Consider the following 17159-nt stretch of genomic DNA (forward strand, 5'->3'; position numbering starts at 1 on the left):
ATATAGCAATCCTAAATGTGCATGCACCAAACAACAGAGCTTTAGAGTACCTGAAGCAAAACCTGATACATCTATAAGGAAAAATAGATAGATCCACAATTAGAATTAGAGAATTCAACATCACTCTCTTAGCAATTGATAATAGAACAACTAGACAGAAAATTAGCAAGGATATAGAATAACTCAACAATGCTACCAACCAACAGGATCTAAGTGACATTGATCAAATAATCCACCAAACAACAGCAGAATATATTACATTCTTTTCAAGCACTCACAGAACACATGCCAAGATAGACCATATACTGGGTCATAAAACAAGCCTCAACAAATTGAAAATATTTGAAATTATACAGAACATGTTTTCTGACCACAGTGGTATCAAAGTAGAAATAAAAAAAAAAAAAACCTCCTGAAAAAAAACCTTCAGGTCCAGATGGTCTCATTGGAGAATTCTACTAAAGATGAGAATTAACATAAATTCTATACTCTCTCTTGCAGAAAACAGAAGAGGAGGTAACACTTCTGAACTCATTTTTATAGGGCTAATATTGCCCTGATACTGAAAGCAAATGATGGTGTCACAAAAAAGAAAACTACAGACTAATATCCCTTATGAATATAGACGTAAAGTCCTCAACAAAATATTAGCAAATAGAATTCTGAGCAATTAATTCTTAGAATTAGCAAACAGTTCCTAGAATTAGAATATATATATATATTTTTTTACACCATGAACAAGTGGGGTTTATCCCAGGTGTACAAAGCTGGTTCAGTATTTGAAAATCAATCAATGTAACCTACCATATTAAAAGGCTAAAAAGAAAAATTACATATATACTGGTATTAGTGTCAACTGATGCAAAAACAGCATTAAATAAAATTCAGCATCCATTCATGACATAAATTCTCAGAAAACTAGGAGTATAGTGGGGTACTGCCTCAACTTTTAAGGAAAATCTAAAAAACCTATAGCTAACATCATGCTTAATGGTAAAAGACAATGTTTTCCCTCTAAGTTCTGGAACAAGGCAAGGATGTCTGTCCTCACCGCTCTTATTCAACATAATACGGGAAGTCTAATCCAGTGTAATAAGGCAAGAAAAGGAAACAAAAAGCATATAGATCAGACAGGAAGAAATAAAACTGTCTCTATTTGCAGATGGTGATTTATGTAGAGAATCTTAAGGAGTCTACAAGAAAACAGCCAGAAATAACAAATGAGTTCAGGAAGGTCACAGGATACAAGAACAATATACAAAAATTGTATTTCTATATACTAGCAATGAACACATGGAAGCCAAAATGAAAAACATAATAAATCAATAAAAGAACAACTTAGGTATAAAACCTGTTAAGGATGTGTATGCTGGAAATGACAAAATGCTAATGAAGGAAATCAAAGAAGATCTAAATAAATGGAGAGACATACCATGTTCATGGATTGGAATTCTCTCTAAATTGATATACAGGTTAAACACTATTCCTAACAAAATCACATCAAGGTTTTTTTTTCTAAAGATATAGACAAGGTTATTCTAAAGGTTATATGGAAAGGCAAAGACACTAGTATAGCTAAAACAACTTTGAAAAAGAAAGGGGAATCACTCTACCTGATTTATTATATAGCTACTACAGTAATCAAGACAGGAATAGGTATATAGATCAATGGCGCAGGAGAGAAAACCCAGAAAAAAGGCTGAGACAGTTGCCTTGGAGTGAATGACAGTTTTGGAAAGGGAGGTGGTCCTAGGGAGATATCTGGATTTTCAGCCCTTCTACTAGATTGAAGAGGCTTTACATCATGACATGCTTTTCAAGACAAATGGAAGCACCCTAGAATTACTAGAGGTACCTAAGAAAGGAATCAGTACCTCAAACATGTAAAATAGTCCATCTCCAGTCCCTTATTTTTCCAGCTGTGTGCAGGTACAGTGACCAGATTTTGTAAACCAAAAACTGGGACATAAGGTCTGATAAAAGATTATTGTCTTAAAAAGCTCCAACATGTATTTCTTTTTTTCTGACTATAAAAGCAATACACGTTCATGCTAGAAATTTTGAAAAATACAGAAAAAGAGTACAGAACAAGTAAAAAATTACCCATAATTTCAATCCTACCATCAAAGATAACTACTGTTGGCACTTTTGGTATATTTCCTTCTAGTGTTTTTCTAAGCATATCCACACACTCACTCACACACACATTATGTATATTTACAAAATTGAGACTATATGGTATTAAATCATTTCATATCTTTTTTTTCACTTAAGATTTAAGTTACCATGAGCATTATTCTCTTGTCATCAAATTATCTTTAAAAATTTATTTTTAATTGGCTGCAACAAATTCTTCCATGTAGTTATACTGATATTGTATCATACCTCAAACTCAATGTATTGAAAGAGAACACATCAAGTATATGTTTCTGTAAAACTATCCCCCACCCCCAATGGCTCCCCATCCCAGTTGGTATCCAGGCTGGAAACCTCAGAGTCATCTTTACTCCTTCCTTTCTCCTTGATCCCCTATAAATGACATACCTCCAAGTGCTCTTGATACTCTCTTCTTAAGAGCTCTCAGCCATTCGGGAGGAATAGGATAGGGAGTAGCCTACCACCACTGTTCTGGTACAGGTCTTTGCAGGCTCACCCTTGGAATACCACCATGATCCATCCAAACATCACTGCATCATGTCATGTCCTAATTCCAGAACCTAGAATGGCTCCTGCTTTATTGTATCTGATATGGACAATTCAGCCTGAAATTCAAGGAAACCTGCTATCTGCCCCGGGCTCCCACCTATCCAAGTTTCCGTTGCGTATGAGCACTTCCCTATTCTATCTATTCAAAACATCCCAGCCTTCTGAAAGCACTCTCCTTAAAGTCTTACTTCTCTTCTTCTTCTACCTTGCATCAGCCCTTATTATGTTCTGATGTGTCTAAGGGGGTTAGTTTTGTCTCCTCACCTAGACTTCTCAACTGTTTTTCAGAAGCAGGGTTAATGTCTTAAACTTCTCTTATATCTCCCATGACACCAAGCACATGGGAAGTTCCAAAAAATATTCATTGATTGATTTAGCTGGGCTTTAAAGTGGAGACACAATGATACTTCTTAAAATCGACCTCATTCAGAACCTCACTTTGGGAGACATTGCAAGGTGGGAAGGGTTTACTAGGGGCGATTGGAAAGAGCAGACAGGGGTGATGAGTAGACTTGACTGAGCAATAGTGCCAAGAAGAGGAGGGGCACCAGGCCTAGATTCAAATCCTGATGTCACCACTTACTTGTTACGTGACTGCGGGCATGTTACGTTAGCTCTGCGGGCACCAGTTTCCTACCTCATGAGGTAATAGTGAGGATGAAATGAGATCAAGTATGTAAAGAATCCAGCATGGTGACGCACACTAGGCTTTCAATAATGGGAGTTCCCACCTTCTGGATTTAGGTAGGTATTTCAAGTCTTCAAAAGTAACCTGCCAAGGGTTTTCATCGTTTGTTAAAAGCCGCCGTCAAAGTTACTAGAACTTTGGGGAGCAGCCTTCATTTTCATTTTAGAATTTCTAAAATGTTCAGCATGATATATTTACAAATTTTTTGTTTAATAATGACAGCAACAACAACAATAACCAACCTTTCCAATTCTTACACACTTTAGTGAAGCAAGCGAGGCTCCTGGAAGAGACCACAGTGGGCTGAAGAGGGATGAAGAAAGGATAGGGGATGGCAAAGGGAGATAAGGGATGGACATCACAGAGATCCTCACCTGAAGTCATGCAAATTGGCTCAGAGTAGCCTCCACTATCCTGCTCCAAAGTCCTTTCAAGAAGCCCTAAAGCAAATGGTCAGTCTGTCTTGGGACTAACCCTGGCTTTCAATTTACCCTCATGGCTTCTCAGGAAGCAAGAGAAGGTGTGGAAGTAAGCCGAGTTTCCATTGTGTAGAGTCCCACAGGGCAGGAGCACTGTTTCAAGCTGGGGGCTCCAACAGGCCTTGGACATGCCCAGACCTGATGCCCCAATTGCTAGTCCCTAGAAGAATGTCAATCCCAGACTTCAGGCTGCTAGAGGAGGTGCTGCTTACATTCAGCACAGTGGTTCTCCCAAGAATATTACCGGTAGATGTGCAAAGGGTCTCAGCTTGGGGCTGTGGAACTGTAAATAGGCTGGGCCTGGTGACCACAGCACACTTCAGGCAGCAGGAGTCATGTGGGCTGGCTTCGTCCACCTTCTGTCCTTCTCTTTTACTTCTCTACTCATCTCAAAATGGAGTGGACGTTTCAATTACAGTATGGTGGGGTGAGAGGGGCATGGCTAAAAGACCTAGGTCAGGGACCAGAATTTCAAATGTTGTCCATGGCTGATTTCCTCCCATTTCCAGAGAGACATCAGATTTCAGATGCTTTGGATCAGCCACAAGGAAGGAGCCGGGTGTGTAGTACAAGGTGGGAGGGGTTTACCAGGGGTAATTGGAAAAAGCAGATGATGAGTAGGCTTGATAGGGCAACACTGCAAAGAGAGGAGGGGCACTGGTATGGCCAAAGAGCCTGACTCCAAAGTCTCAATTCAGACAGACCCGGGGTCAAATGTCTGCTCCACCACCTATTAGCACAGTGTGTGGCACAGAGTAGGTGCTTAGTAATTCCTTGCTGAATGACTGAATAAAGGTAACCTTGGCCAAGTCATTTATCCTCTCTGAAACTCTCTGAATTCCTCATCTGTAAGATAAATAGTAGCTATTATTCTTATTATTTCTCCTGTGGTGTCTCTCCCCACACCCGTATCAGTTTGCTGGTCCATCTCCCCAACCCAGCACCATAGAGGCTGCCATACTAAGCCTCCTTCTTTAAGGGTCAGAAAGGGCAGATGGGCACAAGGCCTGCTCTTTCCTCTTGTGTCCTCCCCCCACCTCCTCTTCTCCTCCTGCTCCTTTCCTCCTGGTCCCACTTGTTTACTTTTCTAACTTAGGCAAACTTGGGGTAGAATCTGGGAACATAGAGCAAGTGTAGAAACCTCCAGTTACAACTGCAACACATACTCACATATACACAACTCACCTTCCCCTCCCCCTCACCCACCAGGTCGGGCCTGGGCTGCAACATGAAGCTTTTGGCCCCCTAGGGACTTTTACTTAATTCAAATGTCATCAGTACCAGGGATTAGAAAACCTCTACCCCTGTTTCCCCACGCAGAGCTAGGCAGGCTCAGGGAGCTAGCTGCCTCTGGGGATTGATCACATCAGCACTGTTCCAACTCTGGAAGGTTCACTGTGAGCCAACTCCTCTGGAGTACGTCAACCAGAGAGGAAAGACAAACAAGTTTGAGCACATGAAGATGGTGTGAGGGTGATTTTACAGTAGTGGTCATGAGCTAGGCTGAGCGATCCACTCTGTAACCCACACTTCCTTGTGAACAATGACACATATCTTCAAGATTCATTGGCACGAGAAGAACGATTTGTGGCAGCAACACATAGCTTTTCTCTGTATAAAGCTAACAGCTTGAATGGACTCTCCATAGTTTTATTTTTGTTATTTTTCTCTCTTAGAAAGTCTAATGGGCAGTAAAGATGGGATAAGGTGAGGTCCAAATCTGCCTGTGCCTCCAGTCATCCTGTGGCATATGGAATGCATCTCTATACGATGAACCTCCTCAGGTTTCATCTCCAATAGATTAAAAATCCCACCTTTTGTGCTTTTTTTTGTGTGTGTGTGTGCTTCTAAGGGATGTGAGAAAGAGAGAAAAGCCAAGCTCAAAGGTTAAACAAATTCAACCAGATATGCTGGTGAAACTCCTTCCCATAGAGTGGAGCTTAATCCATCCACTCCCTCATTGCCATCCACCTCCCCCAAATAATCCTTGCCTCTGCCCCACTACCTTTGTTTTTAATGGGGGGTGGGAATGAGTGGGGGGAGGGAGGCACTGAGAGAAATGGCCAGCCTCACAGAGGTTTTATATGCAAGAACAAATGATAGTCTTGTAGGCAGGTTCAGGAAAATCTTTCAGAATGCAGAAAATTCAGCAGCCTTTCCACACTGACCATTGTCATGGCAACACACTATCTGATGGCAGCATGCGTCACCAGGCTGGAGGGGCACGGTCTCAGTATAGCAGGTTAGCCTGGCCATTTTTAGCAACATTTGGACTTCTTTCTAGCCTCATTTCTTCTAGGTTCAACTGAATTTCTTTTCGGTTCTGGACTTATGTGCTCTGCTCATTTGCATGGCTAGAACACAAGACTTTGTCAATATGAAAGGGATGGCTAAATGGAAAAATCTGAAGATTCCTAGTATTCTATAGCCATTCTACTTGCTGTCCTGGCTCCCCACCCACTCTCAGCCACCTAGTTTCTTTTCTTCTCCTCATCAATTCTTTCCTATACACAGCATTACCTCCCCTGTGCCCCCCCAACTGTGACTCATCTACCACCCCCTGCACTCTCATCATCTTCTTTTTATTGTTTTTCTATTTTCTCATTTTAATGTACAGCATCCTAGAATCTTAGGATTGGAAGGAACCTTGAAAATAACCTAGTATAATCACCCTCGTCCAAATGCAGGAGTCTGTCTACGATATGACAGTCAAGTGACTGTCTTGCCTCTACTTGTATGTCTCCAGCAATAGAGACCTCATTCCTTTCTGGGCAGTCTGTTCCACTTTGGACAGCTCTAATCGTTAGAAAATTCTTCTTTCTCTTGAATGAAAATCTGCCTTTTAATAATATCTGCACATGGAGCCTAGATCTGTGCCCTGTGACCGCATAGACTCTGTCTATGCCCTCTGCTCTGTGACAGCCTCTCAGAGATATAGGACCACATCCCCCTGGGTCTTCTTTTCTCCAAAAGCCCAGCTCCTCCAACCAGACCTCTTGGAGCCTGGGCTCCAGTTCTCTCCCCATCCTAACTGACCTCCTGGAGCATATGCTCCTATTTGTCTCCAGTTCTTTTAAAGTGAGGTCGATACTGCATTAGCATCTCTGGAGGCCACCTTGCCTTGGTGACTCACACTGACGAAACTCCCTAACTCTCTTGCAGACAAAATGCTGCAAAGCCATGTTTCCCATCTTGTGTGTGTCCAGTTGCTTTTGAGGACCCACCCAATTCCTAGTCCATATATTTTCTCCCAGTTTAATTTCATGGCGTTGCAGCCAGAATATTGCTTTAACCTATCAGGATCTTTTTTTTTTTTAACATCTTTATTGGAGTATAATTGCTTTACAATTGTGTGTTAGTTTCTGCTTTACAACAAAGTGAATCAGTTATACATATACATATGTTCCCATATCTCTTCCCTCTTTCGTCTCTCTCCCTCCCACCCTCCCTATCCCACCCCTCCAGGCGGTCACAAAGCACCGAGCTGATCTCCCTGTGCTATGCGGCTGCTTCCCACTAGCTATCTACCTTACGTTTGGTAGTGGATATATGTCCATGCCTCTCTCTCGCTTTGTCACAGCTTACCCTTCCCCCTCCCCATATCCTCAAGTCCATTCTCTAGTAGGTCTGTGTCTTTATTCCTGTCTTACCCCTAGGTTCTTCATGACATTTTTTTCCCCTTAAATTCCATATATATGTGTTAGCATACGGTATTTGTCTTTCTCTTTCTGACTTCCTTCACTCTGTATGACAGACTCTAGGTCTATCCACCTCATTACAAATAGCTCAATTTCGTTCATTTTTATGGCTGAGTAATACTCCATTGTACACATGTGCCACATCTTCTTTATCCATTCATCCGATGATGGACACTTAGGTTGTTTCCATCTCCGGGCGATTGTAAATAGAGTTGCAATGAACATTTTGGTACATGACTCTTTTTGAATTACGGTTTTCTCAGGGTATATGCCCAGTAGTGGGATTGGTGGGTCATATGGTAGTTCTATTTGTAGTTTTTTAAGGAACCTCCATACTGTTCTCCATAGTGGCTGTACCAATTCACATTCCCAACAGCAGTGCAAGAGTGTTCCCTTTTCTCTACACCCTCTCCAGCATTTATTGTTTCTAGATTTTTTGATGAGGGCCATTCTGACCGGTGTGAGATGATATCTCATTGTAGTTTTGATTTGCATTTCTCTAATGATTAATGATGTTGAGCATTCCTTCATGTGCTTGTTGGCAGTCTGTATATCCTCCCTGGAGAAATGTCTATTTAGGTCTTCTGTCCATTTTTGGATCTTTTAAAAAATCTTTTAAAAAATCTTGACTTCCGTGTAACTTACATATCCTCTAAGATTTATTATTATTATTATTATTACTATTTTTTAACCAACCCTCAAACTAATCTTTTATCTCAAGTCTTTTCAAAATTTATTCCTCTTTTGGGTTTCTTACCTTTCCTAGTTCTCTTCCCTTTGAATTACTTTCCTTACGTCTTCTCTCCCTTGTCATTTCCATTTCCTCAATAGCAAGATGTCACCTGTCTCTGGAGATAAGTGCCTGGGTATGTGTGCAGGAAAGCATGAGGGCATACAGATATCTGCACATACCCAGGTGTGAGCAAGTAGCTGCAGAGCCTTGTTTAGTTTCTCTGTTTCTATTGCTTTGTCTGTGCTCTACCAGGATTTAGAGACTGGATGAGGGGAAAATGGCAAGGTAGAAGGAAAAGGGGTAAGAGAAGTTGGTCCAGGATCTGAGAAGGGCAGTAGGAAACTAGGGTGGGAGCATGAGTGTTAATCGGGGCTGCAACGCAGTGAGAAGGGCTGAAGAAGGGCCAGGAAAAGAAAGATTTTAAAGGCCTTAAAAAGGTTGGAGGAGGGAGGGGGATTTGGTTAGGAAGTGAGGACTTCTGAGGCTGGTAGCCATTGAGAGGCCAGAGGGAGGTGGCTTGAAACTGCAGGGTCAAGGAAAGGCTGAGGGATGTGGGACACCTGAGAGGGGCAATAAGCACTGCTATGAGCACAACCTTATGAGTCTATGACTCTTGAGCTTAGAAACGCTTCTCTGGTCAAAGGAGCCTGGGATGTGGAGTCCCTGCGTATGGACTCAGCTGTTGTCACAGACTTGGCTGTACTAGAGGATGGGGCCTTAATATCACCCTCGGCAAAGACCCCCAGGGTACAACGTGTTCCCTCAGACTAACTCTGACACAGAATAGGCCTCCCTTTCATGCTAGATTCTATTCCAATGAGGGAGTCAAAGTTAGGAGAACTGGTGCTATCTTGGTTGTTAGATGAATAAACATGGGAATTTCACTCTCCAGGATAGGCAATGTGATACCTTTGGCCTCTTAACTTTGCAAATAATTAGGATCCAAAAAAATATGCACACGTACACACATTCAATTAAATAGGAATGTGGGTGCCAAAACGACTTTTAAAAAATGGTAGGTGAAGTGAGTTGAGTTGAGAAGCAGCAGCTGGGGTTGGGAAGGGGGCTCTACCAATAGCGTCCCCAAACAGCTAGTGGACAGTGTGATCAAGAGGGCGATAACCTGATGACTGTCATTTTCCCTCTGTCCAGAGGCCAGAATAATTGGAGGCCAGCCTTAGGGAAGGGAAGGATAGGGCAACAGCCACATCTCTAAATGAGACTGGGGAACCCACTCCCAGGGCTTCAGAATCCCTGACTACTCATTGTGGGCTCACAGTCACTTGAGGCTCTACTGAACCAAGGGAACACATTGGAACAGAATGTCTGTGAGCACCCTTCACCCCTACCCCCAACCCCAAGTCTGAATTGACTTGATTTTCCCTCATCTTAGAGAGGATTTTACTGTTGCCCTTTTCAAAGGGAGAGTTCCAGGGCACACTTTAGAACTGGCTTTCCACTGGAGGTGCCTAAAGTTGAACCTTTTGTTCCCCTGAAGGTGACATTAGCTGGCCAAATGACAATCCCAACCAGAGTGACCAGTGTGGAATTCCAACTACAAGCTCTCAGGCCAAGAAGAGGTTTCCCTTCCAAGTCGGTGTAAAGATTAGCCACCAAATGACAAATGGTATTGGGGGAAGTCCCCACTGATGGGTCACCACAAGCTGGGTGGAATGAGGAGGGTAGGACTCGAGGGGTGGTGCTCACCTTTGATGTAGTTGAGGATTTGCTGGACTCGGTGGGGCTCATTGCGGTCTGGCCGGCAGCTTGGCGTGATTTCCAGCACATAATCAGGACCATATGCTGTGAAAAACTGTAAGGAAAAGGGAAAGGCCAAAAAACAAACTAAACCACAGAAAACCTCCAAACCAAACCACATACAAACAGAACAATCAAGAGAAATCCACCACTACTGACAAGGTAAGGGAGGTCCAGGTGGGCAGGGCAGGAGGATGCAGCAGGAAACCGTTCCCCATTTTCAAACCTCCCATGACAGTCCACTGTGAAATTCTTTGGCTTGGTGTTCAAGGTCCTCTCTGCTCACGTCTCAATTTTTCTCTCTAGCCTCTCTATCCCCCTGTTCTCTAGCCACACTGGCCTGCTCCGGGCTCTCCCAAATGAGACTGGGCTTGGTTCCCCCACCCCGCCCCGCCTCCCCCCGAGTATCTTTGCCATTGCTCTTTCCTGGGGTCCGCAAAGGCCCTCCCCCAACCCCTGCTGCCTATGAAAAACCTCCCCATCCTTCTAGGCACAGCTCAAATGTCACCTCCTTCACAAAGCTGTCCCTCATTCTCCACCAACCCCCAGAGTGTTCTGTTGGTACATCTCTTATGGCCCCTGTTCAACAAATCGACAGTGCTTGCCGGCATGTCACATACAGGTCACTGTGCCGGCTGCTGCGGGGGCTGTGAAGATGGACAAACCCTCCTCTGGGGTGCTCTGGGTGTTCCCAAGCACGTTCTGCAGTGTGTAGAGATTTTTCAACAGCGACCTGATCTCCCTGCACTGGATTATCAACTCCTTGAAGGCAGGCAGCACCTGTGCCTTAGTCACCTCCTTGGTCCTCACAGACCAAGGCAGCTGCCTGTTAGTTTTGGTTGCCTTGAATTCCCTGACCCGGAATGTCAAATGAGCCTGGTTTCTCTAGTTTTTCTTTCTCCGTAGTAGAGTTTATTTGTTTTTAAATGCAGGGAATCAAAATAAAGGTCTTTGGATTCTATTTCTAGTTCACTAGATGATTCCTTGTGACCTTTGCTAAGTCACAATATCTGATTCAGCTTCTCTATTAGGGCCCGCTTGGGGAAAAACACCCCATGACAAAGGGAATCATTCAATTGGGATAAGCCTTTGAATGGGAAATATGCAAAGCTACTATTTCTGTTTAGTTTTTAACAGAAATAGTATTTGTGCACACTCTCTGGAGAGAGAGCATATGGTCCTTAACATTATGTGCTTTCAATAGTGATATTGTTAGGTGGTAAGTAAGCCAGGGAAATTCAAATTCCATGGAAAAAAATGGTACAGAGGGCATGAGCAAAAGGGATCTTGGTATGTGTCATGAATTTGATGTCATTCAAAGAGCCTCTAAAAAAATAATCCAGGGTGATTGTCATTGCCACCAAATTATCCTTGTTAAGAGTCTGGATGTACATCTGGCACTGTGGGAGAGGTTGTGGAACAATCTCTAGGGATTCTAACAGTGTCTTTGTGGAATCTATGGGAGTAATTTGATGGGGAGATGGCTTTTGCACATCCATGACAGAAGACTCCACACATCTAATTAAAAGAAAAATGACCAAGACTGTGCCAATGCTTATAATGCTTTTTTTTTTTGGACTGAACTAAAAAGGAAAGAGGGGTCTAGTTCCTTCCTGCTGGGGTTATTACTCTCTGATGCCTGAAGCCCCAAATTCTGTAGATAGAAGAGGCCTTGAGTAGAGATCATCTTTACCACATCCATATATGGAATGGACGAGAGGGGTTACCTGGGGGACACATCCAGAAACTAACTCCCCCATTCTGATCAAAGAAACCTGAGAGGTTTGTATTTTTAGCCAAGGAGGGCCCCTCAGTCCAAGCCCAAGAACCTCGTGGGCTTGGCTCTGGAAGAGAAGGCTTCAAACAGGTGTGGCCCTCTCTCCTTGGATGGCCTCTCCTCCTCCAGAAGGTGTCAAGTAGTACACTCATTTCACGGGTATGGAAAGACGGGTTTAGAGAGAGCAATAGAAGAAAGGCAGCTGCAACAAAGAAGCCACTGTGGGGGACCCAAACCCGTGGCATCAAAGTGCTATAAAAATCAGAGTCAGGGGGCCTTGCTGAGGTCTAGGAGGAGGGAATGTTCTGCCTCTATCTACGAAGATAACACTGCTGATCCTCTGTCAGCAAGGCATGTTGTGAGCTATCTGTTTCGGGCTGAGCGTCTGGAACAACGTGTCCTCATTGTGAGGGCCTGCCGCACGCTCAGCCGCGTTCTCTGGCTTTAGCCCCCTCTTGGGCCAAGAGCACACGGTTGCAAGACGGTCAGCTGGGGCCAGAAGTGACTGCCACGTGAGAGCTCAGCTTGACTGGGATCAAGGCTCCTGTCCTGGCTGCATGAGCACCTGGCTTTAACTAACCCATAAATAACCCATTCTTTGCTGAAGCAGGCTGGCTGCAGGTGAGTGTGGGCTCCTAAACATCTCCCCACCTTTGCCAATCAAATATTATTCCCAGGTCCTGCTTATTCGCACTATTCTTAGGCTAGGGGACCCAGATGATTTAAGAAAGTCCCTGTTTTGTGATCCAGTTCCACATGGCAGCTGACTGGTCCTAGCCTTGGGAGGCTCTGCTTGGGGCTGAGGGAAGTGACAGGCACCGGGAAGGCAGAGGCTGTATCTAAGGCAAAGGTGGTGTGGTGCCCTCTTCCCCTCTCTGGCTCTCTCGTGGTATTTGTTTCTGTGTTATATTATGCTTTTAGTTTTGCACTTGTTAACTCCTTTCTACGGGACCATGAACTCTGCAAAGGCAGAAACTTCTGTCGCATTCTCTTTGCGGAGCCTGTAGAGTTGAATTTCCTTCAACCTTTACTTTAAAATTATGTTGAATTACATTAATTCACAAAAGGTTTAGCCGGCCATTCAGTTAATTCTGTGGAATAATGCAAGGAGCCAATTTATGGCATGAACAGTTTTCTCGGCTCTTGAGGAAGCATGATGAGGCGGGAAGAGCCCCGGCCTCGGAGTTAGGCAGAGCTGGATTTTCATACCCGATTGAGCTGTGTGCCTCAGGCGAGCTTCGTAATCTCTTTCAGTCGTTGCTACCAGAGGAATGATAAATCCTGACCTGGCTGGGTTGTTAGGAATCACAGAGATAATATACATTAAAGGGCCGACCACAGGGCCCAGCACAGGGTAGGATGTCAGTACATGTGAATTCCCTTCTTCTGAGGCAAGAAGCTATTGCCTAACCAGTGCCTCACCCAGACCCTGGGGGATGTTGGGCCAAGCACTGGGGGCCCCCCACGATGCAGAAAGAAGAGCCTGTTCCTCCTGCCAGACAAAGCCCAGCAGCCCCAGTGGCTTCCCGCTTGTTTAAACCATGAGCTCCGCCTAGAGCCGGTGGAGAAACTGACTTCTCTCATAGCTTCCTGCCCTTGCTTACTTGCTAGGTGGAAAGGAAATCCGATCAATAAGACAAAGATGTTGGAGGTGGAGGGATTTGGCCAGCACTAGAAATAGCTCAAAGCCGTACCCTGAAATTGACCTCCAGTGTTGAACAGGAAAGGAAACAGGCAAGCGGCAATGTGATTCCCAGACAGGTGGAGCAGGGTATGAAAGAGCCCAGCCGGCTGACAAGTGCAAACGCTGGCTTTGATCTCAGCAAAGGAAGGAGGGAGGTGCTAAAACCCTTCTCCACCCCTTCCCCTTTTTCCTCAGCGCTCCTTTTGCTTTCTGGGTTTCCATTTATGCGTGTTTGAGGGGAACATGGTAGCAGGAATGGGGCAAATGGAAAGGATGAGGTGGGGCTGAAGGGTGGGAGTGGAAGGGAATAGCACTTGAGGGGAGCTGGTCCCTTCTCGACCCAAGAGTCAATGAATAAAGAAAGGAAAATAGCTCAGTCTTGCTCAGTTCAGGCCAGCTCAATGTGCCTTTCTTGCTCACTCCCCTCCAGCTCTTGCTCATGCAATGCAAACAGCATACGCTTAGTTATTTGGTCAAGAAGATATTCAGAAGAAGCTTTAAGGTTGCTGTTATTCCTTCCTAATCCTATGTGGTCACAGGAAACCAAACCACAAACCCGGCACAGCCAATCCTTTTATCCTTTCTTCAACATTTGTTAAGTACCTACTGACTAGGTGTCAGTAGGTACTTAATAGATACTTTATTAAGTACTTAACCTGATTAGGTTAGTCACTGGGGTGCAAAGATTGTAAGATATGCTTAGTAGGAGGGGTCAGTATGATGAGAGGTATGACAATAATACTAAAGTCACAAGTAATAACAGTCAATGCTTTTTCTCTTTTTAAAAATTGAAGTATAGTTGATTTACAATGTTGTGTTAGTTTCTGATGTACAGCAAACTGATTCAGTTATACGTATATATGCATATATATATTATTTTTCAGATTCTCTTCCCTTATAGATTATTACAAGATATTGAATATAGTTCCCTGTGCTATACAGTAGGTCCTTGTTGGTTATCTATTTTATATACAGTAGTGTGTATATGTTAATTCCAAACTCCTAATTTATCCCCTCTTCCCCCTTTGGTGACCATAGTTTGTTTTCTATGTCAATAACAGTTAACAGTTAATATTGATTAAAGGCTTCTTATGTGTCAGGCACTTAAAGTGTCTGCGCACTTTTTATGGACTGACAATTCTCACAACCAACTCATATGGAGGTTCTAGAATTACTTCCTTTTTTTTTTTTTTTTTTTGCGGTATGCGGGCCTCTCACTGTTGTGGCCTCTCCTGTTGCGGAGCACAGGCTCTGGACGCGCAGGCTCAGCGGCCATGGCTCACGGGCCCAGCCGCTCCACGGCATGTGGGATCTTCCCAGACCGGGGCATGAACCCGTGTCCCCTGCATCGGCAGGCGGACTCTCAACCACTGCGCCACCAGGGAAGCCCTACTTCCATTTTAAGATGAGAATCGGAAGCACAGAATAGTCAGATAACTTGACAGAGATCACACAGCTAGCACGTGTGGTGTGAGATTTGAACCCAGGTCATTCTGGAGATCAGCACTACACATAGGAGCCTCTAAACTACCCCAGAGGAAGTGACTGTGTAGGGCGGGGTCTGCAAAGGGGGCCTGGTGGGTGGGAGGGAGGCATTCCCAAGAGAGCCTGGGCAAGAGCAGGGACTGTGGAATGGAACAGCATATTTAGCACAATTTGATGTTGCTCGAGGGTAGGGCATAAGGAGGATCAGGACACGAGGCTGGGGAGGCAGGATGAGTTTCACGGTAGGCGCTGCGTGTTCCCCACACTAAGGCATTTGGCCTGATCCCAGACTAGAAGGTCCACGAGGGCCGAACACTCTTTTGCTCCCCACTGTCAGTGCCAGTTCCCAAAACAGTGCTTGTCCCTAGGAGGTGGCAAGTAACTATTCGTGGCATAAGTGAATGGAAACTTGGGGGAGCTTGGAAATGAGGGGATGAACAGGTCAGCTGGGCACTTGAGATGGCTCAATGGCTACAGTGTAGAGAATGGAATGGAATTTGAGGGGAGGAATGCAAATAGGGAGACCAGTGACAAGGTTGGTGCTAGAGCCATGTTGAGTGGTAACAGGGCCTGAGCCAGAACAGTTGTGGGAGGAACCGAGAGTGAAAAACTTAAAAGATAGCATCAATAGGACTAAACAATGAGTTGGATGTGGGAAGTAAGGAAGAAGAGAGAGTCAAGGATTTCCCACTGTGTAGGAGGTACAGTGACAGGGTGAGGAATACAAGCAGAGGACAAGGGTTCGTGGTGGGGTGTATATGTGTGAGGGGGCTTCAACGGGGAGCATGTTTAGGGTCAGAATCGTGATGATACAGTGGTCTGTAATTCAGGCGAGAGGTTGGGCCTAAGATACAGAATATGTGTCATAGATTTGGGAGTTATCAATGACATAAAGGAATTGGATGAGAATTGCCAAGGAATTGCCTTGGCCGGCATGGGAGGCTTCCTATAGAGTAAGAGAAGAGAAGAGAGGCGAGGAAAGAATCATGGGGAACAGCCAACACTTCAGAGGTGGACAGAGGGAGAGGAAACAGTTCTGGTGATGATTTGAGATGTTGCAGAGAGGTGAAATAAAGGCAGAGTGATCTTCTGATTTGTCCATGGGAAGATCTTTGCTGCAGCAAAGTCAGTGGAGGGTGTGGACAAGGCCCGACTGGAGGGGGCTGAAATGTTGATGGGAAGAAGTGGAGGTAAGAATGATGGGGACTTCCCTGGTGGTCCAGTGGTTAAGACTCCGCCCTTCCAATGCAGGGGGTGTGGGTTCGATCCCTGGTGAGGGAACTAGGATCTCGCATGCCATGTGGTGTGGCCAAAAATATATAAATAAAGAAAAAAAAAAAAAAAAAAAAAGAATGACGGTAAGAATACACACATACACTCTCCTTTTTTAAAGAGTTTGGTACAGGGGTGGGACTGGAGTAGGGTGGTATTTTAAGATGGGAGGGTCTTAAAAGTATATTTATAGGCTGAGGGGAAGAGCCCACAGGATAGGAGTCAGAGGCAGCCTGATAAGGATTTCGAGTTGTTTATATCTGTCTTTCTAGCTCCTTAGCCAGAGTGCCACAAGGGAAGAATACTGTTGTATTCATATTTCTATTACCTACAGCTCCTAGCATAGGGCTTGGAAAATAATAGGTACTCAGTTCATGTTTGTTGAAGGAATGAAATTCTGAAGACAGGCACATCCAGTAGGGAGAATCAGGGTCTTGAAGGAGGGGCGATTGCAAATAGGCAGGGATGGGGTGGGGTTGGAGGGTAGTTAGTGGAGGCAGGACAAGTCTGGGAAGTTGGCTAAAGTCCTAGAAGGAGAGCAAGGGAAGCCTTGAACCCCAGGTTGAGGAGACAGGACTTGATGTGACAGGCATATCAGGACTGGACCTGTGCCTTAGGACACCTGGGAGCAGTATACAAAGGCTGGGTGACCAGTGTGGAGGCCACTGCCATAGTTCAAGGGGGAGATAGCAAGGGCTTGAACAAGAGTGATTGCTGTGGGGATGGAGAGGATGGGAAAGAGACATTGTGAAGGTAGACTTCCAAGGACTTTGGTAAGTGGTTGGCTGTGGAGGAAAGAGAGCAGGGGAGGTCAAAGTTGACTCCTAGGTTTTGAGTCGGGGTAAGCAGGAGAATCAGTGCCACTGATAGAGCTGGGCT

General features: G+C 44.6%; 1 protein-coding gene across 1 annotated transcript in view; it reads right to left on the reverse strand.

Moving 5' to 3' along the window:
- Window positions 1–17159, reverse strand: part of HDAC8 (histone deacetylase 8) — a 239943-nt gene that overhangs the window by 15596 nt on the left and 207188 nt on the right. Inside the window, exon 10 of the mRNA XM_082609097.1 lies at window positions 10012–10117. Coding sequence (XP_082465223.1) covers window positions 10012–10117 — 106 coding nt within the window. The remainder of the gene's footprint in view (window positions 1–10011; window positions 10118–17159) is intronic.

The sequence above is a fragment of the Mesoplodon mirus genome (genome assembly GCF_964341445.2).
Source record: "Mesoplodon mirus genome assembly, chromosome: X".
Taxonomy (NCBI): Eukaryota; Metazoa; Chordata; class Mammalia; order Artiodactyla; family Ziphiidae; genus Mesoplodon; species Mesoplodon mirus.